The following is a 27,530-nucleotide window of genomic DNA, read 5'->3' as shown; positions in this document are numbered from 1 at the left end:
ATATTCATTTGCAAGCCATCCACAAAAATTCTATATTGCTGGAGTAATCAGATGACTTCAATATATTATTAAACATGCTCCAAATTCAAAGGACAATTCCTAATTAAGTTTTATGGATCACCCCTTTTAACTCCATGGGCTGAAGTTTCCGTCCGGCCGAACAACATAAGTTTGGAAGCTCTTCTGGTTATAATGCAAGATTTTACTAACAATGTGTAAAGAAATTCCTCAATCGGAAATAAGTCGATGCAATTTTCTTTTGAAGCATTGATGAATTGAGAGAAAAAAGAGAAGCCTAGAACAGGAACTTTCACACGAAATTGTTTCTTCAAAGTTGCACTACAATCCCGTAGTACGTTGCCCTAATACGACCGGAACTCCAGTCCTTCTATCGTATTGAACCTTTGTAAATTATTTTTTTGAACAGATAATTTTTTTTTCATTAATCTTTGAGAGAGATACAAAGACTAAAAGGAGTAAGAAAAAAGCAACAAAAGCCCATCCGAGACCCAAACTCTTGATTGGCAAGATGCCAACCAAAGAGAAACCGCAAGGGTTCATCCAAAAGGAATATTCTTATTTTTTTGAACCTTTGTAAATTATGAGCACAAAGCTTCTACGAACTAATAAGATTTTACATAACCCAAAGCACAAGAAATGAATACTCTTGACAATGGCCGAGCAAAGCATACGCCTCGGAATCAAATAGTAAAGAAAAGGGTTTTTATACCCATATGCTTTGCGCCAGGATCAAGGAAATCATCCAAAAGGAATAAGAATCAACAAAACCCCATAGCTTGTAAAGTTGATGCAATTTTGGCCTACAAAAACCCGATTCGCGAAACATTTCTTGTCACCTAAATTACCCTCAACCCTTTGTTCTTGTTTGTTCCAATGGCCAAGACCATTTTAAGATCAAATCATCATCTAACAGTGTGTTGTGTTCTGGGGCTGTTTAGTCTTCTGATGTTGATCCAGAAAGGTGGTGCATTTGAGCACGAGGTTGGTGGTGCAAATGGCTGGACAGTCCCCAGTAATCAAAATCCGGTCAGCTATAATCAATGGGCAGAAAAGAATCGGTTTCGAATCGGAGACACTCTGGGTAAGATCGATCTTCTACCATTGCACTTATTTTGGCTTTTTTTCGTTACGTGTTTAGATGTTTTCTTCCCACAAGACCCCTGATTCAGTTCATACGGTCATACCATTAGTCTGTTTTAGTTCACTTTTTGCACAACAGGTAGGGGGTGCTCGGACAAATAAGTCAAAATGACTTATTTTTTGTCCTTAATCAAAATTTTTTCGTATCACTTGGCTTATTGTCATTTTTTTGGAGATTATTGCATCTTCACGACGAGGAATCTAAAAAGTAAAAAAATTTGACCAAAATCCAATTTTTTTTGAATAAAGACGAAAGTAAATCAATAAGCCAATTTTTTCGTCTTTATTCAAAAAAAATTGAATTTCGGTCAAAATTTTTTACTTTTTAGATTCCTCTTGTTGTGAGGATGCAATAATCCCCAAAAAAATGACAATAGGCCAAGTGATACGAAAAAAATTTGAATAAAGACAAAATATAAGCCACTGTGACTTATTTGTCCGAACGGGCCCGTACTCTACTCGTAGTGAGACTTGAACCGAAGATCGTGCTCAAAAGGGACCGCCTTATATACCAGACCAACCTCATTAAAAACTCGTTAGGCAGACTACACCCAGAAGAAAGTATATAATGTAACAATACTGCATAGTGCATACTCAGAAAATGAAATCTACGGTCTAGATTCACTTCGGGAAGGAGCAGAAGTTGTGGAAAGGAAGGGAAAATAAGAAAAACTCGGGGGAGTCCCCCGTTGTTTGGGTTGCGAAGAAAGGGAGAAGAAAATCACAAAACAAAGTATTAAGAACAACGGGCTTTCCTCCTACATTTTCTTTCCACTTTCCTTCATAATTATTTCTCTTTCTTCTCTTCCTCTCCTTAGAAACCAAACATAGCGTAAATCTAAACCATACACCTCATTTTCCTGAATGAAAACTCCAGGTAAACAGCACTTCTACCGACAGACTCAGCACATTAGAAAGATCGTGATCATAAAAGGGCATTCACTAACTGTTGCTTAAAACGAAACCTCCACTTGGTTTTCTATATTACAGCTTTTCACTACCCAGCTCAGAAAGACTCGGTACTTCAAGTAACGAAAGAAGACTACGACAATTGCAACACAGAGAAACCAGTCAAAAAATCTGACGATGGCCACACGGCATTCAAGTTCGAGCAATCAGGGCCTTTCTACTTCATAAGTGGAGTCAAAGACAATTGCCTGAAGAATGAGAAGTTGGTGGTGGTTGTGATGGCAAAAAGAAGCGGTGCCTCTTCCATCGTCATGAGCTTTATTGCTTTAACTGCAGCTTTTCTGGGTTCATCTCTACTTTTTGTTTTCTAACTGATTGATTCTTATCTTTCACTTTTTTATTTTGTTGGTTTGTCTGATTTTCCCAACCTTGATTCAGTGTATATGATAGGGTTTTCAAGAGAAATTGTTGAGGAATAAGCTTGGGCCACGTATGGGTGGATTGTTATACTTGACTGTGAAAACAATGCATAAAAGGAATAAATTGGTTTTTATGATGCATGTATACAAGAATTAAATGGCTTTTCTAGATTTTTTCCTGTATAAGAATTAGTTGTTCTAGCTAACAGTCTCCTTTTTCATCGTCCGCTCAAATACAAGGCATTGGAAAGAAAGTTGTGAACAATATTTCCATTTGGCTACAAAAAAAAAAAAGAAAAAAAAGAAAGAAAGTTGTGAACTAAATGGTATGGGGAAAATTTAATTCTCCTGATACAAGGGCTTAATTCACATTTCTGTCAAAAATTCTTTCCTAGTTCCACCTTTTTCACTAACCTCATAGTGTTATGTAGAATTGAATCTAATATCCCAGCAACCTGAAAAAACCAACAGAGAAAGGGGAAAATAAAATGGTGAGAAGTTAACAAGCATGCAGAGAAGTGTATAACTAACCGAAGAATAACTAACCGTGAAAACACCACCGATAATGGCACAGATATTCGTGATGAAATGCGAAAAGGACTTTGAATTTTCTGTTATTAACACCTGGTTACACAAGGAAACAAGTTGACAGAATTCAGAACAAGGAAACATCATTCTGATCCTTTCTCAAAACATGAACATGAAATAGATTCTCTGACCTGCATCGGAGACAGTTCAAAATGGAATTTTGTGACAGGGAGATTAATACTGTGTACAAGACTACTGTGGGCTGTGTACTCGTACTCGACTAGTTGTTCACGGTAAGATCTCATTATCACCTCCGTCTTTACAACTTGAAGATAATGCTCTATCTGCGAAAGATGTAATCAATAAGAACACACACATATAAACAGGGCAAAGTGAAATTATTCAACATTAAGAAGTGCTTCAAAGTTCCCATATTGTTCGAAATTACTAAATAACAAAACAAAAAGTGTAAACTAAATATTGCCTGCATCTCTCCCGAGAGAGAGAGAGAGAGAGAGAGAGAGAGAGAGAGAGAGAGAGAGAGAGAACTTACAGTAACATCTGCATTTGAATCACCCGGGTGGATGATATAGTCCCGGCCATTCAACTTGTCATGGCTTACCCCCAAATAAGGTAGCACTCGTTTCATATCCCTCATCGCTGCCGGAGAGATCTTTTTACCAAACGAAAGATGAGAAATGATGTGCGACATGTTCATCTTAGAAGCATCAAAGGAGTGGGCTCCTGAGCGAGCTGAGATGACAAGGTTCCCGGGAACCTGCACAGTACAATGAGTGGTCAAGAGCATACTCCTAGTCCTAGTGAATCCTGCATGAAAAGTTTGCCTTTGTGCTAGACATGAAGCTTGAGGGGATGACCCAAAAATCATGCCACAGAAGAACATTTCTAATGAAAGAAGGAGCTTCTATTATTCTATAGTGTCAAATCTTGTCTAGGGATACCGTGTTACATTTTGACTTTCACAATGGCATAAGATCACCACAAGAAAGCGTACAAAAATCCACAAAGTAATAAATTAATACCAAAAATAGGCATAAAATTGTTGCCGCAATGATACGGAAGATTTTCCTAATAGCGTAGCTGCGCAACATTGTCAAAATTACTTATTTTATGGAGTCCCCCTCCAACATTCACCACAAAATGGCATATCATACATCAAAAATAATGTAACAATTGTATGGCGTCACCTTCTTAACACGCACGAATCCTTCAACTCTACATCCTCCCGCTGATGGTGCAGGTCTTTTTAAGTTTTCAGCCACATCATTGGATTTATTCTCCAAAGCCAGCTGTTGAGATTCCAATTGAATAGGTGCAACCAAATCTTCCATTGTCTGCGATAGATGGAAGCTTGAGATCAACTTGATTAACAGATAAATATGTTCTTTAGCTCAAACTTTTTATCTTTTCTTACTTTCACCAGGGTATCAGTGTCTCGATCTCCATAGTATGATTCATGATCATGGTGCCCATGGTCATCCCTAAAGTAGGTCAAGTTACAAGACAGACCATTAGCTATTTAGGTGGCAGAACTAGAAATGCAAGACCAAAAACTCCATCAAGCAGTATGTTCTATGAGAAGTGTTAGATAGAATTGAACCAAAACACTGAAAGTTATTTTAGTAACAAAGGAATAGTCAAAATTGTATATATAAGTAATGATGGGAAGATATGGAATCTAGTGATTTATGAACCCCTTTCCTGGTTTAACCTCGAGAGTTGTGAAGCCACTCCAAAGTCTGTGTGTGTATCTAATCTTTTTTCTCTTATCGTTTATATTATTAGTATTCCTGTCAGTTTTATTTACTAAGGGTAGCGATGGTTATTAACTTTTGTTGAAGTTCAGCAAGATGAGTTCAGGTCAATGATTACATTTTACATCCCCCTGACCGCTGTTCGATGGACCGAACTCACTCCAGAAAACTCTCAACTTTTACGGAGCCCCAGAAGTCACGCATGGATTTGAATCATTGTGTAGGGATATACATTTGGATAAACCTAAGGGAGACCAAATTACACTACCAATAAAGCAGGTTTATACCAGACTATAATGGGGCTCACAAACAGTCATTAGTTTTTTCAATTGTTTATTATCTCATGGGTCAAAATATAACTACCGCATGCTGCAGCCAAAGCGCCTGTTAATCATAGAAATCACTTCTGAATTTGACTAACTCTTTTCGTCTAAAACAGCTAATTGCAATAAATCTCAAACAATTTTTTTTTAAAAATCAATTAACTCTTGCAACAACTATGATCCAGAAAGTTATTTATGTATTTTAAATGGAAAAGGAAGGAATCCCCAGAATCAGCCAAAAGCATCTAACATTCCTGCTTAAGATAAATAAAGGAGCATGAGAAGAAAGAAAAATAAAAGATTTCAGAAGTAAGAAACATAAGAGGATATACAAGTTACAACTCCTTGCAACAACTGACCATGGGATTATTTCATAAAGAATTGAAAGGTTATCACAACATTAACTGCACTAATAAGTGAACTGCTGTGCAAAAATTTTTGTTACCCCATTATGTTCAACTGCTAGCTTAACACCCGACGTCCCATGCAATCAAGAAATGATGGGAGGCCTATTCTATTCCTTCAAAGGGAAAAATCCTGAAGTCTGGTCATCTGCTGTGGACAAGACTCAACTCTGAAGCGAAGACAAATGATGTATCTAACTTATTTAGTACCATACTCAGGTTTGAGGCTGTGCAAGTTGTTGAACATTGTCACCGACAATATTTCCACCCTCCTGATCATGTTATGCAATGATATGGAACAATACCTTGAGAAATAAACCAAATCTAACCAAACCAAACCAATCATTGCGTCCCAAGCAATTAGCAGGCTACATGAATCCTTCATACCTGATCTCTTTACATATATGAACAACTTTTCCAAGGATGCATAACAGAGTTTGGTATTTAGAGTAAAGATTGACAATAGTGAGAGTTACCTAACATCACTTCCTTTACGAAAAATGCGGATAGATGGATACCCTTGTATGTGATGCCTGAACATTCAGCGTCAAGTTCATGTCAATGGAAAAACAGAGCAATTACTAGAACACAAAAGCATAAGTCAAAAAGAATGGAAAGCAAGAGATGAAAGAGAGGCTGTAAAGGATGTATGTCATTTGAAAGATCAACTTTTTTAATCTACACGGGAATCAAAACAACAATACACTTTGAAGAGGAAATCATCAGTTGGAAACTCCAAGATGGAGAAAATACATGCATAATACATATGTACCGATGCACAAATATTCTGAAAAGTAAAACAACCAAAAAACAGATACTTTAAAGCAGTAGCAAAGAAAAATGAATCTGAAATAGAGGAAGTAACGATAAAACTAAGGACACAGGCAGAATAACTAATATCTCCACAAGGATCAGTATGTGGACGAGAATGACCATTTGAGAAGATAAGCACCATGGAATGGGACAAATGTTTTGAGCTGCGAAGATGGAACAAAAAGGTATAACCTACTAATCTAGATCACGGTGAAGAAAAAGTCAAACAAGTGCCAGGGAAAACAAAAAGTGAAAGTGAAGGACAAGGAAAATGACAAAAAGTGGAGGGGAAAAAAACTTAAAACTTCAATTAGTATTTAACTCAACACCGTTTAGCCTTAGTTCGCCTATCAACAAAAGTACCAAAAAAAAAATATACATTTCTCATGCCTGGAGACAAATAAGAGACAAGAATACTTGAAAGTTGTATGTGGAAACAGAACCTGATGAAGATTAGCAAAATGGGTAACGAACAGTAGCAAACAATACATCGTATTCTAAATTCAAGTACTAGTCAGGATAACAATGGATCTAAAAATACCTTTTACACAAATCAACTTCCTCTGTGCAATCAACCTTTCCCAAGAGAATGCGGCCATCCACTTCTGGGTCGTATCTGGAAAATAAGTTTGACATCAGATTTCAATGGAAACTAGTCAAAACAATACTAGTGAGTGGAATTACCGGTAATAAGCACAAAGAGATGAATAAGTTCATTGTTCATGAAGATCAATGTCAGGGAAGAAAAACAGCAGTAAGATGCAAATTGACCTTTCTCTTATAATTCTTGCAGCTTTATCCCATGAAGGTTTCTGAAACAAAAAGACAGAGATGAGGCAAAGGGCTTAGAAAGTCATCAAGTTTACAAAATCCTATAGAACACGTGACTTTTTAATGCACGCTTCCATCTGTTCTGAAGTCTGAGTGAATTCATGGAGAAAGAGCGAGCTATTCACAATATCAAATAAAGTTAAGAATTCTTAAATAGAAGTATATTAGACTATTACTCAAGATATGCATGAATAGCATCCTTCCAGTAAGTAAACACTATTCCTTAATAAGTACAAAACTTGTAAGACGGGCCATGCAAAAAAAAAAAACCATTACAATTCAGCTAGTAATGGTTCAATGATTAACCATTTCAGCTAGAGTGAATCAAGAGATGAGAACAAGACAAGCCTTGAGGAGGATAATTTGGAATAAACATTCTACTAAAAAGAAAGTACCCAAACTAGCATAAGAAAACATGATGATTTTGTGGAAGGACTAAGTAAATTCAAACACAAGTAGGCAAGCAAAGAAGCTAGACAATTACCAAGCGATTACTCCAATAGCACCAAGGAGCAAAGAAATTGACAACCAAGATTTGGTGCCTGCAAAGCAATTTCAATGTCCATTATCACCCGAAAATAAATAGAAAAAGGCACCAAAGCACGATATCCAAAGCTATGGAATCGATTTGGACCACTCACTTATGTGCAACAATATCAAAATTACGTGCATCTAATGAAGCAGAACCTCCAGCATGTTGTTCATCCACTTCATCGTCATGCTTTATATCTTTTGAAATTGGCCCCGAATCAAACTCAGAGCCTGTAGGTTTCAAATCTGAATTTATTGGATACTTGCGGATGGTTTTTGTTATATTTAACCTGTTCTGCAAAAGGGATGACACAAGTTCAGTCAGTTCACAAAGAATATTGACCAACAATTTACACTCAAAATCGAGAGAAGGACGATGGATTAAAAATCCCTATGATCTATGGGTTCCCTAGGCCAAGAGGCCAGGTGTGCTAATAAATCTACTTTCCTCTGTGCCTCTGTTCCATGCACCTGCAATTGTTTGTGCTATGTACCCAGTACGTTGTTGGATAAATAGGTGCATAACCTGATCAATCTACTGTCAGTTGGTTGTTTGGTGAGCATCTTATTATTTAGTATGTTACGTCTAAAGAGATAAAAGAAGAAATAACACAAAGAAGTAAGATGGATATTGACCTACATCCATGTAAACAATACCCATAAGCGCTCTTTTCTTCATTGATGGTTTCCTAATACATGAAATTCAGCCTTTTCTATTGGCGGATGTTAAATAACATGCCGTCGTAATAAGCAGTACTGAATAACACTAACAATGCCACTAGATGTGTGCTTCACTTTCCACGTGTCTATAAACAAGAATCAATCTGCTATAGTTACGTGAGTGGAGTGGTAGAATACCCATGGTAAGTAATGAAGTATCTATAGTTACTATCACACTTTTTTGTTTGAAAAAAAAAACCTATCAAGCTCTCCCAATGAATTTGAACAATGTATGATGAAAAAATCTTCTGAGCTGAAGGTTAGGAGAGGTTAAACAGCTGTATAGCTAGATCTCAAACATAAATAATTTGGTAGAAAACACGGTTTCCAAAGTGATTAAACAACAAAACAACCTAAAATCTTTCCCTTCACTTCTATACGAAAGAAACCAAATGTAATCTTACATAAAAATGTTCACTTGAGGACAAGATATCTAAATCTCGTCGATTGAACAAGAAGTATGATCAATCTATCACTTGAATAAGTCTACATCAAGGAGTAACTAATTGAAATGAATTCCAGTCATTAAAACTTACCGTTCCCAGGACGTCACTTACGTCAACAGATGCAAATTCACAAGACAGCGCAGGAAAGCTGCAAAAATTTTATGGAATGCTAGCTTAAAAACAGGCTTTGCAGGATAAAAGAAGAAGCATTAGACCTTATAAGCACAACCGAAATATTCTCATTATGGTAGAGAGTACAGTTATTTCATAGGAAATTCATAAAACCGCAAAATTGAAGTTCCGCAGTAAGCTAGTCAAACACTGTCACTGCGAAGGTGTGGGTTCGTAAGGAAATAGGTGACGAGGACATTTTCATGACAAAAACCTAAAACCAGGTGATTATCGAGAGATATAAGCAAAGAGGTTCCCACAAACAGAATCTCATGATGTCCATTTCAGTCAAAGAATTGAATTTTATCTCCCAACTGTTCAACACAGACAGTAATGTGGGCTCTTACAGCTGTTCTCGCCATACTTTGAAAAGCTGATCGAAACAAGTAGAAAAGATATCATATATACATGAGTAATGTAATTATGGTCACAAGATCATACCTAAAGTTAAATTCGATGCGCAAGAATTCCCCATCAGAACTCTTGTCAACAACTACAGATGTAGATGTACTTGCAGTGAAATAGTTATTTAGTTCCTGCAAGAAGAAATATGAGATTTAATCCTATATATAAAAAAAGAAACACCAATGTTAAGCAAGATCATTTCTTAAGAAGGGACTACGAGCATCCATGTAATTCAGCTAGGAAACAAGTGTGAATTTTTGGGCTGGAAGATAGAATAGTTAACAAATAAAAGAAAGAAAACGATGCAGCACAAAGCGGCAGATGAATGAAGGCAGGAAACAGTGCAACCCTAAAATGACACCACGCAGATTATAGAACTGAAGAGAATAGCTATCTGAGAAGTGATTACTCATGGCTATCAAATCCTCAAGTTTCCAAGAGGAATGAGCTTCCTACCATTCCAAATAAGAATATCATGGAAAAGGCAGCTACAATGGATAATCCAGCTCCCGATAACGATGCCTCTGTCAAATCTCTGGGAATTTTCCTGTGGAGGAAAAAAATAGGTTGGAGATAGTAAAACATCTAACATAATAACAACTGTAAATTGATGAAGGATACTGTGAGTAGACGTAATATGTTAAATCAGAACTTTTGTCTTGCCACAGGCTATCAAAAGCAAAGGAAAGAAAATTGACAGAAGAATTAGAAGCCAAAACAGGGTTTATCATCTTTCTTTTTACTTCCTTCTGTGCTCAGTAATTGTAGAAACAAGCAAGCCTATACATGATATAAAGCTCCCCAGAGGAAGAGAAAAAAGGGAGACAAAAAACAGGCAAAGAGTTATCACATAACATCAGAACCAATAAACAAAACACTATTCCAGGGACATATTGTAGAAACTTTATAGCTCTGCTACACCGCATAACTCTCTCTGACATATCAAGTATGAAGGCAGCCGCGTAGCTCATAAGAGGCCTATAAAAACTCTACAGTCTGGATCCACATAACTTGTGACGCATCCAACTCAAACCAATTTGCAATCATTGGAACCTCAAACGCATATACTAGTTTTCGAGACATTATTTAACCCGTGTGGAATAAGCTCTTAGCACTCCCCAAATTTGTAACACCACACTCGCATGCGGAGAGTAAACAACGGATACACTTTACTAGTATAAAGCTCCCAAAAGTTCCCAAAGACTACTTCTGATAACAAAGTAAAGCATTTAGGTGAACATCAATTGGCACTCGTCAGGCCGCCCAGGCTCGTATATTAGTCTCGGCAGAGTTATTTACTCGATATGGATAACATCTTAATCGCCGCAGCGCCGCCTCTATCACATCGATGGTAGCCCCACACCAAGTGATGATGATTGGCTCCACATCCTAAGAGAGGCAGTGAAAAATGTGGTCGAAGATGCGTGTCTTTTCTCTTTCCCTTCTTTCTTGCTATGCTAAAAAAAAACTTATGTCACTGGGATTCGTGATCAGTACTAGGAAATGACTCAAAAACTAAATTCCACGAAAACCTTACACAAGTAACGCAACCATCCACAAGCTCTGTAGAGCTGTCCAATGAGCATTAAGTTCATTCTACGCGTATTACTAAGCACTCTACTTGAGCATACACACGAATCCCAACTAAATGGAAGTCCATGATTGAAAAGTAACAGCGCCACCTGATCTCTATCAAAACGTACAATTGCGATGAATTGCTATTAAGAAAAAAAAAACTATGATTGTACAAGCATTGGTCTATCTCGGATCTATCAAGGTGGAGCTGCTCGCAGAAGGTGACATGAATGTGAATCGGAATTGAAAGCCGGAGTAGAGATCTGACCTGTAGAAATCCACGGATTTGAGCTTGTGCGTCGAAACCATGGCTGTGAGGCGAGAGTGGTTTTCGGAAGGCAGATTCTGGCAGAACAGAGCTCAAATACAGGGCGCTGAGAGCGCAATAGATCTGTTTAGACTTGAGAGAGAGAGAGAGAGAGATAGAGGAGAGAGATTTATTTGTTCGTTTTCGTGCTGATGGCTTGCTACGCATACGCATGAGAAATGGAGAGGCCCGAGAAGAAGAGGAGGAAGATTCGATTATATGTCCCGCATTTAATTCGGATAAATGACAAAGAAAATAAATAGGATAAAAATCATTTTCTTTATTTTTTTATCGAAAAAAAAAATTCACTTCCACCTGAAAAATTTTGCTTTGGTTGTAAAAAATTCAGGTGGGAGTGGAAAATAAGGACAAATTTTTGTTTGAATAAGAACAAAATAATAAAAAAACTCAAAAATCTTAGCAAAACTTAGTCTTGATTGTAAAAATAGCTATTTCAATCTATTCACAAGTTTTGAATAAGGCCTATAAGAACCTCACATTGTCACACCACGATGACCACCGATCCCTTGGAGATGTTCTTTAATGCCTCGTTATTTCCTGTGTTACTATAAGGGATTCTGATTATTCTTTATAGTTGAAAACACATATCATTTACATGCAATTTTTTTGAGGATGGTATGATGCCACTGCCTATCATGTTCAATGAATGAGGCACGGAGCTACATCTTTACTGACTTAGTCTACGCACACTACTCTTGTATAGGAGGTTGGCTTCCTATCCTATATCTTCCCATGCTAAAAAGATCTCGTGCTCAATTTGATTTAGTATCCATGCGATTCTACAATAATTATTTTTTAAAACCGGTCGTGATCTCACTCTTCGAATTGGGTATCGTTGGTAGTTATTTCATCAATATCCAAATTGCTACAAAATTGACGAAGTGACAAAATATATTGATTAAAATCATGAAATGCGGCGTCTGGGGAAAAAAAAATGGAGATTGGGTATCGTTGGTAGTTATTTCATCAATATCCAAATTGCTACAAATTGACCAAGCGACAAAATATATTGATTAAAATCATGAAATGCGGCGTCTGGAGAAAAAAAAAATGGAGATAGAAAATCCAAAACTAAAGTAAAATGAGCCTCATTTTAAGTTAATCTATATCCAAGTGATGCTATCACATGATTCACATCCAGCCGTTGGTTAAATGTAGATATCTATAATAATTTACAGCAATGGGAAACCCAAGGACGAGCGCATCTAGTGTAGTGGTATCATAGTACCCTCCCACGGTACTGACCGGGGTTCGATTCCCCGGATGCGCATTTTTTATTTTTACAAACTTTCAAGTTGAAACTGATTTTGTTTGGTTTTTGTTTTTGTTTTTGCTTTTTTGAAAACTAATGAAGAAAACTTTTTTGGTGACAAGTTTCTACTTTTTTGTTTTTCATAAACTTTTGTAGAGTTTTTGTAAAATATGAAAACTACAAAAGTGTTTCCCCCCCCCCCCCCCCCCCCCCCTTTTTTGGTGACAAGTTTCTACTTTTTTGTTTTTCATAAACTTTTGTAGAGTTTTTGTAAAATATGAAAACTACAAAAGTGTTCCCCCCCCCCCCCCCCCCCCCGCCCTTTTTTTTCCTTGTGAAACACAAAAATTACCAAATATGTTTCTTGTTTTTGTTTTTATGAAAACATAAATCTGTTTCTACTTATAATTTCTTAAAAATAAAAAATTGAATAAAAAACTGAATACTGAAAAGGTTACGAAGCGCAACCTGACTCCCTTTTGGTCTTTACTCTTTAGGAAGTAAAGTTAGTTAATAATTTAATCACTAAAGGCAAAAATAAAAAAATAAAAAACAATCAATTGGCTCCGATTCGTTTAAGGGCTTGGGATTTTGGATTTTAATCATTATTTTATTTTCCTCCAATTATTACTCGTATTTTTTCTCTTTATCTATCTCTAATCATTACCCATATTTTTAATCATTTCTCTATTTCTTTCTACATTTATTACCTATAAATCTAAATCCAAAATCTCAAAATGAACGGGGTCATAGGGAGTACTATCATTTATTTTTTTTCATTTCCAACGGTAAGAGCATTGAACACGCTGCTTAATGCTGTGTTTGTATGAGTTTTTGAGAATTTTTTTATGAAAATAATGATTAAAAGTAGAAGTAATGAGCGGAGAGATGAATTGGGGGATGATGCTATACAGTGATGTGCGCAGTATCGTACTACGCACCTCTTAGCCGTCGGATCATGAATCCAATGGCTCGAATCTCATCTTGGTAACAAACGGGCTCTCGATTGTGCACTAACCCAAAGACCGTGGAAAGAGATAAAAAAAAATGAAAATAATGATTGGAGATATGGGTAATAAGTGAAAAGTGATGATTGAAAGTAGGGATAATGAGTGTTTTTTTAGTTGATATTTTTTTTTTCAAATCTTGATCCAAACAAGACATGAGTTTTATGAAAATATTTCACCAAATTTATTACTCGTACGTAGTCATACAAAGTGATTACATGCAGACTCTACCATTTCTACACAAAGGGGAAAGCTCATCTCCAAGTCCATTTAACATATTTGAATTGCAAACGGGCCTTGGTAGAAGACATTTTTGGCGTGGAATTACGATTTACTCCTAAATTTTATTCGGTCTTGCAAACCTTCGTTCACTAGACGGAGGATAATATTTCAATAATTGCAAAGAAGTTCGGATATCAATACACATATCACGAATATTAATACATTTTCACACTATTAATATATTTTTCTTAGATATCAATGCATTTTTTACCTATTATCCTCCGCCTAGCATTTTCCAATTTTATTTGTTACACTATTAATACTCCCTCCGTCCCTAAATAAGTGTTCGGCACGCAAAATTAGGCTTTACAAAATATGCATATTTTTTATTAAAAAATTTAAAATTTTTTCACAATCTAATAGAACTCATTGCTATCTATTGATTTGTGAAAAAAATTTGATTTTTTCAATGAAATAAATGCATCTTTTTGAAGGTCTAATTTGGCACGCCGGACACTTATTTAGGGACGGAAGGAGTAGTAAATACGGTGGAGGAGGGGCGATCGACAGTTAACTTCAGAGTTCATACACGTATTGCTGCGTTGGCCCGTACCATATACGCATACGGCGTATTATTATAAATTACCAGTAATATTACTCTATAAAGAGTACTACTATAACAGAAAATAAAAAAAAAAGTAAAAAAAAGAGTGCTCCTATATTTTTTAAATATAAATTTTTGTTTTCATTTATGAGAAGATTTTCAGTGCGGAGCGGGTACCACGTGGTGTCTGCTCGGCACATCCGGGCCGTCCATTTCGGTTTTGGACAGCTAAGATTTGGAGAGGAAGAGGAGAGAGGAGAGAGAGTGTTGCGGTGAAAGGAGAGAGAGTGTTTCAATCTGGGTATAGAGATAGAGGAGAGAGAGTGTTGGAGTGAGATGGGGGAGAGTATTTCAATTTGAGCCGTCCAATATACTTTAGATGGTCTAAGATGTGTTGCTCGCAAGGACATAGGTATGTAGGGGCCCAGTTTCATATTTTGGAGTATATTTTACATAATTTTTTTTTATAAAATATTGATAAAAAGTTAAAAACTTATAAAACTAAGAAGTATAGTCAAAAAAGTATGATCAATTTTCATTTCGAGAACACTAAATGATACCGTGCAATAACGATAATGCGTTCGCCGAATGATATGATAGTAACAATACTTTAGATTAATCCTTCAATTTATCAAAATTGTCCCATAAAAACTCGAATGATTGGATTTAGTCTTAAAAAAATCGTCTAACCAAAATTTCATTTATATTTCGACTCCTTCCAACTTCGATTCCTAACTCCGCCCCTATTGCTCGGGCACCACGTCAGCCGAGTGACGTGGTACCAGCCGGCACCAAAAAAATTCCTCCTCATCTCCACTGCAGCTGTGACTCCGTCAATGTCAATATAAATAAATGAATGATTTCCATCATCATTGTGAGCTAGAATCGGACCCACATAAAGGGTGAACCGGACGGCACTGCACGATAAGCGATTTGGAGGGGAGTCTCATTCCTCAAGCCTAGCGTATAAGCAGTTGAACGAAAGAAAAAAAACTGGGTTCAATCGAGTTTTTCCCTCTGTAGCGTACTGCAGAATTTGAAGAGAAATACGGGCACCCAGAGGAAACATGTTATCAAAGAAGTTTTTTTACAGCTTGATCACATACCCAGTGTGAGAGTCCACCCGATATAGGTTCAGATTCCTACTTGTTTTTAGCCGTCCTGAATTGAGCATTTTTTTCGTCAACACTTCTACAACAGGCAAGTAATTTTTCCTTATCTCGATCTCTTGATTTCATACGGTCGTTTTGTATTTTTTGTGTGGGATTTATTATTAATTAGTAAAAACCAAACGCTTCGCTAAAATTTGCTCCCCAGTGCTTGCGATTGATGTTAATCTTCGGAATACAATAATGCCCGATACTATGTATATAGAATCGCCAAGTGGGTCAGTGTGGTTATGAGGATTTGAGTGTTGTTTTGAACTCCTTTGGGGTCAGTCAATATGGAGCTTTGCTCTAGCTTTAATTGGGCTCCCTGCAAGTGGGTGGTGGGATTGGCTCCCAAGATTAGTCAAGGTGCATGTAAGCAGGCCGGACACCTGAGTTATCAAAAAAAATAAATCACGTTTAGGAACTAATATACGTTCTGTTTGTATTATATCGTATTGGTACTGGTTGATCATTTCTCGATTTTATAGATTGGAAAATGTCAAACATGGTTGTTGGTTAACTTTTGGTGCTGATTGTGTTGAGAGGTGTATTGTAGTTGTACTGGACTCTCAAAGGTACCGTAGAATGCCTTCTGCGGTGGTGGAAGGTTAAGAGAAGGGTAGAGGAGGTTGCATGAAGTCTTAGGTTCAGAATCTCCTAGGTGCTATCAACTCCTTGGGCTAGTCTATACGGGACTTTGTCCTGGGTTTAATTGGGCCCTTGCTAGTAGATGGTGGGATTGGTCCCCTAGGATTAGTTGCATGAGAGTTGGGCGTTGCAAAACTTGCAGCCCTTATTTCTTATACTGGAGATGTTCATCTGTTTTTCGTTGACATATACACGCTGCTATCTCGTGTTAGTGCATTTTTTGTCGCCTTCCGTTATTGCATAAGAAATTGCAATTTGAGTTTCTATTTACTCACTTTTGAGTCTATTTGGTTTTCGTTCATCTAATTGTGAGAAAGATATTGCTCAGGTAAACCCCACTCTATCTCAAAAGCGAACAAGTTGGAAACGATATTGATGCCACTAGTATTCTTACGTTCAATTGCACTGATATTAAATCTATAATTAGTCACTCTAGCATTTAATTTCTAATGGTGACACATTTTTTGTGTTTGTGTAGATGTCGGCTGTGAAAAACGGATCTCTTGTGGATGCTAGTCCTTCTGAAACATCTACAGGTGAAAAGCGGAAAAGAGATGGCAAGATAAGATCTAAAGTTTGGGATCATTTCACGAAAGTTGAGAATAAGCCTGAATGTGTTTGCAATCACTGTGAAAGGGTTTTCTCCTGTACAACCAATGGAGGAACAACCCATTTGAAGCGTCATATATTCTGGAGACGATGCAAAGTGTATAACCAAAAGAACGAGGACAATTCTGAAAAATGTCTGAGCGATGCAAATGGGAGTTTGGAGCAAGAGAGTGAGTTCATCCGAAAGAAATTTGACCAGGAACGTAGTTGGCGTGACCTTACAGAACTTATAATTAAGTGGGAGTTGCCATTTAATTTGGTAGAAGACCCTTCGTTTCAAAAGTATGTTCGGGGTATATACCCGAAGTATAAGTTTCTTTCTTGGGATGCAATGAGGAACGGTTGTGTGAAACAATATGAGACTGAGAAGAAATTTATAAAGGAGATTTTGGGAAGTTCCAAGCCAAGGGTATGTTTAACAACTGAAACGTGGACCTCTGATAAAGACTTGCCTTATATGGCACTTAGAGTTCACTTCATCGATAATGGTTGGAAGTTACATACCAGGATCATTAAGTTTGCTATGGTGCCCGTTGAGGAAAGTGGGGAGAATCTTGCAGAAATTATTACTAATTCTTTGCTAGAGTGGAATATTGACAAGATATGTACCATTACATTGGGTAATTGTATCGCAAATGATGTTCTTGCAAGAAGCCTTTTACAGCATTATTCTTCTCGAGGATCGCTATTACTCCAAGGTCGTGCTATTCAAGTGCGTTGTTGGGGTCATGTTTTGAACTTAATTGTTCAAGAAGGACTTGATGAGATTAAGGATTCAATTCGCCGAGTTCGAAATGCGGTGAAATATGTCAAGGTGTCCCCGAGGAGAAAAATTGATTTTCTTCAGTATGCCGATCAAGAAGGTATTTCTCGTGGCAAGATGCTGGTTTTAGATCTGTCCACACGGTGGGATACTACATACAAGATGCTTGGTTCAGCTTTGCATTATCAGAGAGCATATGACCGTATGCGATCACGTGACCCGCATTTTAAGAATCCACCTACTCCTGAGGATTGGGAAAAGGCTAAGATTATTCGTCATTTCCTTAAAACCTTTTCTATTGTGACAAAGACCTTGTCCGGAGCCAAAGGTTGTACGGCAAATGTGTTCTTTTATGAGGTTTGTAGAATTTTAACGTATTTGCGCGACGCGGCTACTGATTTGGGCTCTATACTTGGAAGGTTGGCATTGAATGTGCTAGAGAAGTTTGAGAAGTATTGGATAGAAAAAGAACCAAACATTCTGCTTTCCATAGCTGTTGTTCTTGATCCTAGATTCAAGCTTCAGTACCTGAGGTTCTGCTACAACAAGATTTATGATTCTAGTTTGGTAGGAGATTTAATGGGACGCGTGGAAGATGAGTTTCGTAAACTTTTCGATGAGTATGCGGCTCAGTGTGAGGCTTCAAGCAAGAGTAGTGATGAGGGTACTTCATTGGTTACAAGAACCTCTTCTTTCAAGAATAAAACGAACTTCATGGAGGAGTTTTACTCCTTTAGTGGGGAGGAAGATGTCTTCCAAAGTAAGGCAGAGTTAGATGTCTACCTAGAGGAAAATCTCCACCGAAGCAAAACTCCAGGCGATGAGGAAGAATTCGATATTTTGCAATGGTGGAAGGCTAATTTGTCTAAGTTTCCAGTGTTATCTAGGATGGCACATGACATTTTAGCCATTCCAGTGTCTTCAATACCTTCGAAGTGTGCATTTAGTACTGATGGCGGGGTTCTTAACAAGTTTCAGAGTTCGTTGCTTCCTTCCACAATTGAGGCATTGGTTTGTACACAAGATTGGATTCGAGGTGAGCCAGTGCGGACTGAGTTTGAGGAGGAAATTGATATGCATTTTGCAGGTAAATAATCTGATTTTTTAATCATAAATTATTTTTTAAGGTAATAAGTTTTTTTTAACCATTGATTGTTGTTTGAATTTTTCCAGCTCTTAATATATCGCAAGATCTGGATTCTGATTAGCTCCTGGTACGTAATTTATTTTCTGCTCATTATTAGTCATTGTAAAGTTTTACTGTTCAGACTACTTTGTTGTGAAGATGACCTGTTAGTGTGCAAGTTTAGGACCGAAAGTTCTTTGAGGGAAGAAGTGTATTTGATGGCAAACCTCCACAAAATGATAAAAGAAGCCATTCTGGCAAATAAGTGGTGGATTTCTAGGGAGCTGAATTTAGTTTCCAAGTGCACATTTTCTCTTTCTTCGCTATCCAGTTAATCTTAGAGTCTCACTCCTTCATGTACCTTAAGAACATAGGAATTTAGCATGGAAAACTATTTGTTCCTGTGTGAATGCAATTTCCTTGTTCAACGCTGGATTTATCTGTTTAACTTTTGTCCTATCCTTGTTGAATGCCAACATCTGTTTTTCAAAAGACTTTGTTTATAGGAGAAAGATACAAAGATATTGCTTCCTTTGTTTTTCTCTCTCTGTATCTGTGTGTCCACGGGTCTGTGTTACTCGTTGCCATGTGAACATACTGTTACACTGAAAATCATATTGTACATGTATTTCATAACAAAGTGAAGGGGATTTGTATGTTTGTTAGATCAATTCTTATCTAATGTGAGGTCCAAGATTTAACCACTCTTTTCTTTCTTTTCTCCTCGAAACTGCAGATGTATTTATTGTAATGAAATTTTGGAAGCTGCCACTAACATCCGGAGGTTGGCAAATCTCATTGGGCATGGAGAAGCATTGGGAACCCCAATTTCTTTCTTCAGAGCTGTTTCCCAGATTTTCCATGTTCAGCAGATAGCTTAACGGACTGTTACTATCATCAGAATGACTTCTCATTTTGCTGTATATAAATATCCTGTTTTATGTTTGTTTTCCTCTTTGTAAATCTTGAAGGAACTTCTTGATCTCTCTTGACCAAGTTTTAGGGATTTTTGGAACTCCACTGTTGTGACCTGAATTTTGGCAGGCTATTTGCAGTTTGCTTGCCTCAAGTTTAGATGGACTTAAGTAGACTGCCTCTTTAAATTGTTCTGAATCTCTACCTTTTGTAACCCGTCTTTATGCTTACTTCATTAGTAGCTCTTCTCTGTTTTTAATTTTTCCGTCTGGTCTGGAATTGCTACAGTTTTACCTGGCATTCAACAGTTTGCGAAGAGTATAACGGTAGTTGCAGAGAAGGGTGATGTAGTTTTTTCTTTGAAAGGCATTGGTTTTATTCTTGATGAGGAATGTGTATGAGGAAGAGCATAGTTAAATGGGATATGGTTTGGAAGACCGTTATCTGGGAGAAGAATCAAGAATCAATTATTGCCACTCTTGCCGAGGAAGATTTTAAGATACGAAAGAATTCGTACTGTATGGGAGAGGGACACTGAAGTCTTGATTCAAAAATGTAAGACAAACACGTCAAAGCTGGTACCATGAGAGAAGAAGTGTTGGATTGGCAAGTAGAATGTAAGTACGACGCTCGACAAAACAGTTGTGTTCACGCATTGCTGGGAAGAGCCTGCTTGTTCCCTTCACTGTGTGTACCATGTTAGAAATATCAAACAATGCACATTTGAAAGAGCTTGGATGGAGGCTGCTTTTGCAGGTTAGGTTACTGTAATCCTCGACAGATCCCTCTTCCTCTTTCCCTTCGTTTTTTCTCGTAAACCTAGATGAAAGGGGGAAATTTATTGGAAACAAACACCTACTGTGTCCACCTATAAGTCGTCTTCATGATCTTCAGTAACACTAGAACCGGTAGCTTCCCTATTGTTTGCTGAGAAATTTATTCGTTTCAGGAACAGGTTGATGATGAAGTAATCCTTGAAGGACCAACAGAGTTTGGTGAGGAGGCCAGGGCCATAGTTGTTGAGTGCATGTCCAAACTATTTGACGGCAAGAAAATCCCTAAAGGCCCGACCATGTCCGGTTGGTTTGAGCATCTTTTTTGACCAGCAGAAACTACGATTGTATCGAAAAACCCCGTAAAGGGTAATCTGGGTACAGCAGGTTTGAGCATCTTATTCGTTGCAGCAAAATTTCTGCAGCTGCAGCATGGGCAGTTCAGGCATCCCAGTGAAACGACGTGTCCAACTTATTATCCAGAAGTTTAGTCGGTTCGTGCTGGTTTTTGGCCCGTCAATTTTGTTGATGCTGGCGTGATTAGCTTGGCATTGGGTTACCTAACACGAATTTTGGTTACTCGGGGAAAGTTCCACCAATGTACATAGAAGGTTTTTAACATTTAGCCATGGAGTGTTTGTATGCCCCTGTCAATGTGTGAGACTGCGATCTTGGCCCGGAGAAGAAATCTGGGCAACAATTTTTGGGAAGGTGGGAATCAAGTGTTGTTTCACATAGGGAAATGAATCTATTCACATACATTAGCTGTAATTTTATTTAGTGGAAATAATTTGACTATTGACAATGGTAAAAAAAAAAACAAAAATTTTAACGGAAAATGGTACTAATACTACTCTTTCAATTATTGATTCATCTTCTTCTTCTTTTGTTATTTTTTTTAAGGGATTCAATTATTGATTCTATCAGTGATAAATGAATTATGAATTGTTAAATTAGAACAGAAACCTTACTTATCTTAATCAAATGCATCTCTTGCTTTTTCTCAAAATAAAAAATGAAAAAAATGAAAACAGAAACCGATGAATGGATTTAATGAACTGCCGTCTCAGTCGACTTTGTGTTGGTGCAGCCATAGGCCCCTTTTCGGGGAGACTGGATACCACGCCAATTATTTGGATAATATTTTTGAGAAATGATTTTCACATTTTTTTTTTATACTCCATAATATTTTTTTTTGTCTTTTAGAAAATCAAAGTACACACTTAGGTCCCGTTTCAGAAATTTTCTTAAAAAATAAGCAGCTTATTCACATTTTCAAACTAAAAAATAATGTAAATAAAAAATAAATTTTCAATTTTTTTTGCATTGTATAAAAAATCTAGATGAGATCTTTCACATAAGATTCATATTGCATATTTTAAATTTCAATAAGCCCATAATTTTTAAGCTTGAAATTGCCTTCTTAAAAAATAAAGATTTTTTTTGTGTTGCGGAACGGGCTCTTACTTACCAAAAGAGAATAAAAAATAAGGGTTTTTTTTTGCGTTGCGGAACGGGCCCATTCTTTTTTTTTTTTTTGTTGTGATAATGCAAGGTGTTTCGGGCCAACTTGCGCGCTGTTTCACATGCTTACGTGTGGAGGCGAGATGGCTGGCTCCAAATGTTGTTAGTAAGGAGAATCGATCCTTAAGGCAAACACTTAAATCTCAGGTCAAGACCATTTGGTCAATTTCTTGGGATTAAAAATAAAAAGGTGACGATATTAAGAAGAGTATAAAAATCACTCCCTTATTTTTGGCTTGTTCAAATAATTATTCGGATGATAGTTCTAAGCTAACTCACATAATCTATGTGCATGAGAGGGAGGGCTTGAAAACATCTTTGGAAAACATCTCAGACTTAGGGTTCTACCAAATGATTAGTGTGAGATTATTCTAAACCGCTCCGCTCTGTCTCTATCTATTGGCGTTTACAAACACGTACTGGTAGGCGCGTGAGTCTTGAGGTCCCCAGTACCTTCACGCTCGTCGTTCCATCTTCCCCTGCTGTACAAACCGCAGCAAAAACTCACTCTCTCTCTTCTGCACCAAATCCCCACCGCCATTGCTCTAACCAAAATACCCACTCGGTTCCTTAAAAACAAGACCCAGATACCCATTTCACTACCTTCTCAAACGTTTTGGCGTGAGAGAAGGTTGACAGAGTTCGACCTCTCGACTGAAGCAGCGTAAAGATGTAAGTCTCTCGTATCTGATCACTAGTTCTTCCTTTGATCCTCCCTCTCTCTCTCTCATGTGCTTATATCCATGTCTCATGTCTGTATCGAGATTTCTGTTATAGTTTTCGAATTGGCTAGGGGGTGTTTGAGGCCCCGGTGACGTTAAACGTGATTTAGATGGTCATATGGTGTTCCCAAGGTGGTTTACGTGTTAATTTGTTTGGGGTTTCAGGTTGTTTTGATATGGGTTTTGGTATTTGAGATGAGCTGATGCTGATATTTGCTTCTACACAAACTATTTTGTAGGTGGGGACGGGGTTTTTCTTTTTGCGTTTGTGTTTAGTTTTAGCCGCTTCTATTTAAGGCGGGCAGGGAAATGATTTTCACACCCTCGTTTTATTCATTGGCGCCTTCTTCTTTTTTGTCCTTATTCACATGAAAGTATCAAATTCATTGGCACCTTCTTCTTTTTTGTCCTTATTCACATGAAAGTATCAAATTGCCCTTCATACGAAAACAGTGACCCGAGAGGGAAGGGTAATGTGGTAATTTCACATTAATAAATATAAATAGACAAAAAAGAGGTGCCAAGGAAGGTGTGAAAATCAATTTTCCTTTTAAGCATTTTTTTGTGTGTGTGTGGCTTTATACGCTTATGGGAAGTGGAGTTTCTGTTGTTTTCTTGTTGAAACTTATTTTCTGCTTAGTTGGGAGTTGAGGTAGCGAAAACCGACCCTTTGATCAATTCCTTGGCATTTAGATATTTTTGCCATATGGTGCTGTGAATAGTTTTTTTTTATTGGCCTCTTTTGGTGTGATTGGCTTTTTGGCCTTTTGGTTCTTCATTTTCTTTTGTACATGGGTGGCATACCTTTGATGTATTTTCGATAAGTTTTTTACTTATAAAAAAGAAACTGATTTGCTATTGATTTTCACGTATGTTAGATTTATGCCAAGAAGGATATGATGCAGAGAGCTGCCTCCTTGTTACCAGCCAATTTCAAGTTTGGTTTGAAAACTTAACTAGTGTGTCACAAGTGCGTTCAAACTTGGTTTGTTGATTAGTTTATCTGATCCTAAACAAGTTTAGTCAAGTCAATCACGAGCTCGAATTGCGTGTTTTAATTTTTGGAACAACAGTATGAACCTATAGAGCAGAGTAGTAAGTGGTGCAAGCTTGGTTGCAATGCGTGTTTAAGCTAGGTTAAAAAATGTGTTTAAGCTCAACTCAGGTGAGTTGTTCAGTGGTTTATTTAATCTTGGTTTATGTATCTACAAGTCAAGCTCAAATGAGCTTTTAATGAGCCAAACATGAGTCGAGATCAAATAGCTTGGTTCTTTTGCAGCCGTACTTAACGTTCAAGAAAGTTTGGTACATTTTTAGAAACTTATTTATCAATCGATTCAATTCACATTTTGCTGGACTTAGCGAGTCAATTGGATCCCTCATTGCAACTGGCATTTTGAAGGGCGGGCCTTGTGCAACGGTAAAGTTGCTCCATTGTGACCTGAAGGTCACGGGTTCGAGTTGGGTATTCATATGGGCTGGTTAGTAGAGATTTGTACCTTAAAAATGTTGGGTTGCTAACTGTTTGTCTATATGGTCACCTTAAATTGTTCTTTCATGCCTCTAGATAGTGATTTGTTGCTGCTTCAGGTTTCTAATTAATAACTTTGAACCCTTTTCAATCTTGATACTTTTGGTGTTGGATATTTTTTCCGCAGGGATAAAATATGGTTGATCAGGGAGAGTTTTAAACAACGGAAGCTTTTTGAGGGGCATGGTGTAAGGGTGTATGAAGATAAAATCAGTGATTTGCCTGACTCTATTCTTCATCATATCCTCTCAATGCTCCCCACAAAAGATGCCGTTGCAACGTGCTTGTTGTCAACTAGATGGAAGTATCTATGGACCTCTGTACCCAACATTGACTTTGATGATTTCTCGTTATATCCAAGTGAAGTGAATGATTGGGATACGGACAAGCTGACTTGTTTCATGAATTTTGTGGAAAGGGTGCTTGTTCTTCACGAGGGCTCAAATATGGAAAAGTTCCGTCTCTCTTGTCGAGTTTGCTTCGATGCATCTCGTATTCATGCATGGGTTTCTGCTGTAATGAAGCATAAAGTTCAAGAGCTTGACCTTTGCCTTTTTGTGGAAACTCCTTTTGCCTTGCCCCAATGTGTTTTTGTGAGTGGATTTTTAACAGTGGTGAAAATAGCAATGAATTGTGCCCTTGAACTCCCTACGTCCATTTCGTTTCCACAGCTTAAAACTTTGCACCTTGCTCTTGTTACTTTCCTGGATGATGATTCCACCCAAAAATTATTATCTAGTTGCCCAGTCCTTCAGGAGTTGTTTATATTGGACTGTGAATGGATGAATCTGAAGCACATTGTGGTTTCTATTCCAATGCTGAAGAGCTTTACCATAGATGACCTACCTTACTTTGGATCAGCAGATGAACTTAATGGCTGTGAGATCAAGATTGATGCAGCAAACCTTACATTTTTGAATTACACTGGTTGTCTATTAAATGAGATTGTTCTCTCTAATCTGCCTTCATTGGTTAATGCATATGTTTGTGTTCCACTTCTGGGTAAGAGGCAGAAAGAAATTGCTTATCGCGCAGTTAAGGTGCTGAGAGGCTTGCACAGTGTTAAATCCTTGAGAATGTCTACTGGTACAATTGAGGTATCTACTTCTGCTGTGGAAATTTGGTTGAACATACGAGTCTAGTAATGTGAAGTTTTCGTTTTTTTATATTTCTCTTAAGCATCATTTGTGCCTCCACTGAGCTGAGTCGTGATTTTCTTTGTTTTCTATGTGAAGTCTCTCTATCTCGCAGATAACCTGTCGGATCAACTTCCCATGTTTCAAAACTTGACATCTTTAGAGTTGAGCATGTTAATCGAGAGGCTCATTATCCAGAAAGTGTTATATTTCCTTCAGTTCACGCCAAATCTAGAGTCTCTTGTGTTTTTTCAGGTATGTCCCCGAAGCTTTGGAATTTGCTTAAAACTTGTGGGCTAATATGCTTATGAGTTATTTGTTTTGTGGAAATCAGGGATCTAATCCTCATGTGCGCTGTGATGAAGAAGAAGATTGGAATTTGAAGCCTGTGCCTAATTGTTTCTTGTCCTGCCTAAAGTCAGTCAACCTCCATAATTTTCATGGAAACTACGAAGAAATGTGTATGCTAAAATATTTGCTGAAGAATGCACTTGTTTTAGAGAGGCTGAATATATTTTGTTCAAAGAGTCCATCAGGAGATTTAACGAAGCAAAAAGAGGTTGTTGATCGGCTGGACATGGTTCCTAGAGCATCCACAAGTTGTGTAATCATGTTCCTCTGAAATTTCTTTGAGCCTGTAAGTATCTACTGCTATGCAGCCTATTATTTGTTTATTTTCTCTCTGTATTTGTAGTGATAGTGTGGTTCGTAAAGCTTCCAAGAAACAAAAGTCAGGATTCCTGATACAAACACGAAGTAACACAGCAGCCACATTGCCAAACACAGTTTTAATGGCTTCACCAAATTAGCACCTTTTTATAAGCAATGTAATTCTAGACAAGAAAACCCCTTAGCTCCTTCAGTTACTTCTGATTGAATCTGGACTAAGAGTACAAGCACAAAACCGTGACAGAGAAGTCATCATCGAGCTTCAACAGTGATAAAATCCTGAGTAGATTATAATGGCATTATCTTGCAGAGTTGTTAAACTTTAGCAATAAAGCATGGTGGCTAGATATGCAGCAACCAAGTTTACTGTTTCACTAGAAATGATAAAAGCTCCAATAGGTCCTGAATTACTTGTTGAAAGAATCTAGGCTATGATCACAAGTGAAATAAATTCATGTTATTCCTTCTCAATTCCTTTCAACATTTACGTGGTCGTATGTTTGTTCAAGTATCACGTGCTCCTTCTAACTCTTCTAGACTGTTAGATTTCTCTTGATTGTTGAGTGTTTGTCAGAAGTTTGTCCATGTGTCTTCAAGCTATCCTCCTAGCTTTGGGGTTTCTGTTATAAGGATTCGAATTATGTTATTAGAGTCCAGAAATGATATGAAGAGGAACCCAGCTCATGCCAATACTTTCAGATGGCTTTTGCACATTTTAGGCTTGATTGCTGATTACTGGACGGTTCCGGACACTACTTTTGTTTTGGGTGCATTTCTACTATTAGAATGATCATTTTCGTAATGCAGCCTCATTTAGCTGTGATGACGAGCCTGGTTTTTTTTATGCAGCGACGAAGCAAGGAGTTGAAACTCATTTTTGGGTTAAGTTTTGACTCTCAAAGCGGATTTCCAACTCATCTTATGCCTCAAATTATATCCTCTGGTGGTGCAAAATGATCAATGACACTGGTTTATTTTGGGATGTATCGTAGAGGCGGCTCTTATTACTACCTTTTGGAACGGCTTGGAGAAAACCTTGTTGGGGTGATTAGCTTTGTAAAGTTGTCCATTTTAGTAAGGTCGACATACCAATGTGCTCTTACCGCATACGGATACTGAGATACATATACTTCGGACGCTGGAACTCGAGAGTGTTCGTCCCGAAGAACTCTGTCGGATTCCAGCGTCGTCCCAATTGCAGTTTTTGTCCAGTTTATACATGTAGTCATGTTCCTGACTCGTGACACTTGTATCTGTTTTGCTATATATGTGCTCATATTATAACACCACTGCATAGTTTTGCTTTTTTCCCGGGGTTTTTAATTTTCTTTTCAAGTTTGTAGCACATTGTCCATAATGCCAAAACGAATTTAGAACTTGGACAAAAGGCTTTCATTTAGGCTCTGTTTATTTCAGAAGTTAAAAACTTTTTTAGATTGGACTATATATATATATATATATATATATATATATATATATATATATATATATATATATATATATATATATATATATATTTTTTTTTTTTAACGTAAAAGT

At 37.4% G+C, this 27,530-nt stretch overlaps 4 protein-coding genes and 1 non-coding gene across 8 annotated transcripts; 4 read left to right on the top strand and 1 right to left on the bottom strand.

Moving 5' to 3' along the window:
- The first annotated feature begins 786 nt into the window (after positions 1 to 786).
- LOC131322729 (early nodulin-like protein 9) lies at positions 787 to 2,630 on the top strand. Its single transcript, XM_058354150.1, has 2 exons — positions 787 to 1,102; positions 2,152 to 2,630. The coding sequence occupies exons 1-2, from the start codon at positions 895 to 897 to the stop codon at positions 2,439 to 2,441; spliced, it is 498 nt and encodes a 165-aa protein (XP_058210133.1). The 5' UTR covers positions 787 to 894; the 3' UTR covers positions 2,442 to 2,630.
- Positions 2,602 to 11,504, bottom strand: LOC131322728 (protein disulfide isomerase-like 5-4). Its single transcript, XM_058354149.1, has 15 exons — positions 11,280 to 11,504; positions 9,893 to 9,983; positions 9,473 to 9,567; positions 8,951 to 9,008; positions 7,805 to 7,989; positions 7,648 to 7,705; positions 7,104 to 7,144; positions 6,874 to 6,948; positions 5,996 to 6,052; positions 4,453 to 4,519; positions 4,226 to 4,372; positions 3,571 to 3,795; positions 3,209 to 3,361; positions 3,036 to 3,113; positions 2,602 to 2,944 (listed from the first exon to the last, which is right to left on the bottom strand). The coding sequence occupies exons 1-15, from the start codon at positions 11,318 to 11,320 to the stop codon at positions 2,867 to 2,869; spliced, it is 1,449 nt and encodes a 482-aa protein (XP_058210132.1). The 5' UTR covers positions 11,321 to 11,504; the 3' UTR covers positions 2,602 to 2,866.
- A 1,034-nt stretch (positions 11,505 to 12,538) lies between these two features.
- Positions 12,539 to 12,609, top strand: TRNAG-CCC (transfer RNA glycine (anticodon CCC)). Its single transcript has one exon. It is a non-coding gene; the product is annotated as a tRNA-Gly (tRNA).
- A 2,696-nt stretch (positions 12,610 to 15,305) lies between these two features.
- On the top strand, positions 15,306 to 21,248 carry LOC131322524 (zinc finger BED domain-containing protein RICESLEEPER 2-like). Of its 4 annotated transcripts, XR_009198869.1 has the most exons (6): positions 15,313 to 15,624; positions 16,702 to 18,682; positions 18,769 to 18,809; positions 19,925 to 19,965; positions 20,136 to 20,392; positions 20,586 to 21,248. XR_009198869.1 is itself a non-coding variant. In XM_058353869.1 (4 exons), the coding sequence occupies exons 2-3, from the start codon at positions 16,702 to 16,704 to the stop codon at positions 18,801 to 18,803; spliced, it is 2,016 nt and encodes a 671-aa protein (XP_058209852.1). In that variant the 5' UTR covers positions 15,306 to 15,624; the 3' UTR covers positions 18,804 to 18,809; positions 19,458 to 19,824. The 4 variants fall into 4 exon arrangements, 2 of the variants coding, with proteins under 2 accessions (XP_058209852.1, XP_058209854.1); XR_009198868.1 differs by having other exon boundaries at positions 19,925 to 20,392; XM_058353869.1 differs by lacking the exons at positions 19,925 to 19,965; positions 20,136 to 20,392; positions 20,586 to 21,248 and adding an exon at positions 19,458 to 19,824 and having other exon boundaries at positions 15,306 to 15,624.
- A 1,064-nt stretch (positions 21,249 to 22,312) lies between these two features.
- On the top strand, positions 22,313 to 27,373 carry LOC131323237 (F-box/LRR-repeat protein At4g14103-like). Its single transcript, XM_058354928.1, has 5 exons — positions 22,313 to 22,605; positions 24,314 to 25,283; positions 25,422 to 25,577; positions 25,657 to 25,959; positions 26,841 to 27,373. Coding segments are annotated over exons 1-4 (1,416 nt in total). The 5' UTR covers positions 22,313 to 22,603; the 3' UTR covers positions 25,945 to 25,959; positions 26,841 to 27,373.
- Positions 27,374 to 27,530: the final 157 nt, after the last annotated feature.

The sequence above is a fragment of the Rhododendron vialii genome, chromosome 4a (assembly GCF_030253575.1).
Source record: "Rhododendron vialii isolate Sample 1 chromosome 4a, ASM3025357v1".
Classification (NCBI taxonomy): domain Eukaryota; kingdom Viridiplantae; phylum Streptophyta; class Magnoliopsida; order Ericales; family Ericaceae; genus Rhododendron; species Rhododendron vialii.
Note: the sequence above shows the minus strand (reverse complement) of the source record. Positions and strands in the feature narration are given on the sequence as shown.

Excerpts from the sequence above, each read along its gene's own strand:
- LOC131323237 (XM_058354928.1), top strand. Across the intron at positions 25,284-25,421 it reads TGTCTACTGGTACAATTGAG|TCTCTCTATCTCGCAGATAA; the intron begins GTATCTACTTCT and ends TTCTATGTGAAG. Across the intron at positions 25,578-25,656 it reads AGTCTCTTGTGTTTTTTCAG|GGATCTAATCCTCATGTGCG; the intron begins GTATGTCCCCGA and ends TGTGGAAATCAG.
- LOC131322729 (XM_058354150.1), top strand. The coding sequence starts at position 895 with ATGGCCAAGACCATTTTAAGATCAAATCATCATCTAACAGTGTGTTGT. Across the intron at positions 1,103-2,151 it reads TCGAATCGGAGACACTCTGG|CTTTTCACTACCCAGCTCAG; the intron begins GTAAGATCGATC and ends TCTATATTACAG.
- LOC131322728 (XM_058354149.1), bottom strand. The coding sequence starts at position 11,320 with ATGGTTTCGACGCACAAGCTCAAATCCGTGGATTTCTACAG. Across the intron at positions 9,568-9,892 it reads TGATATTCTTATTTGGAATG|GAACTAAATAACTATTTCAC; the intron begins GTAGGAAGCTCA and ends TTCTTCTTGCAG. Across the intron at positions 7,706-7,804 it reads TTTGATATTGTTGCACATAA|GCACCAAATCTTGGTTGTCA; the intron begins GTGAGTGGTCCA and ends ATTGCTTTGCAG.
- LOC131322524 (XM_058353871.1), top strand. The coding sequence starts at position 16,702 with ATGTCGGCTGTGAAAAACGGATCTCTTGTGGATGCTAGTCCTTCTGAA. Across the intron at positions 18,683-18,768 it reads AATTGATATGCATTTTGCAG|CTCTTAATATATCGCAAGAT; the intron begins GTAAATAATCTG and ends GAATTTTTCCAG.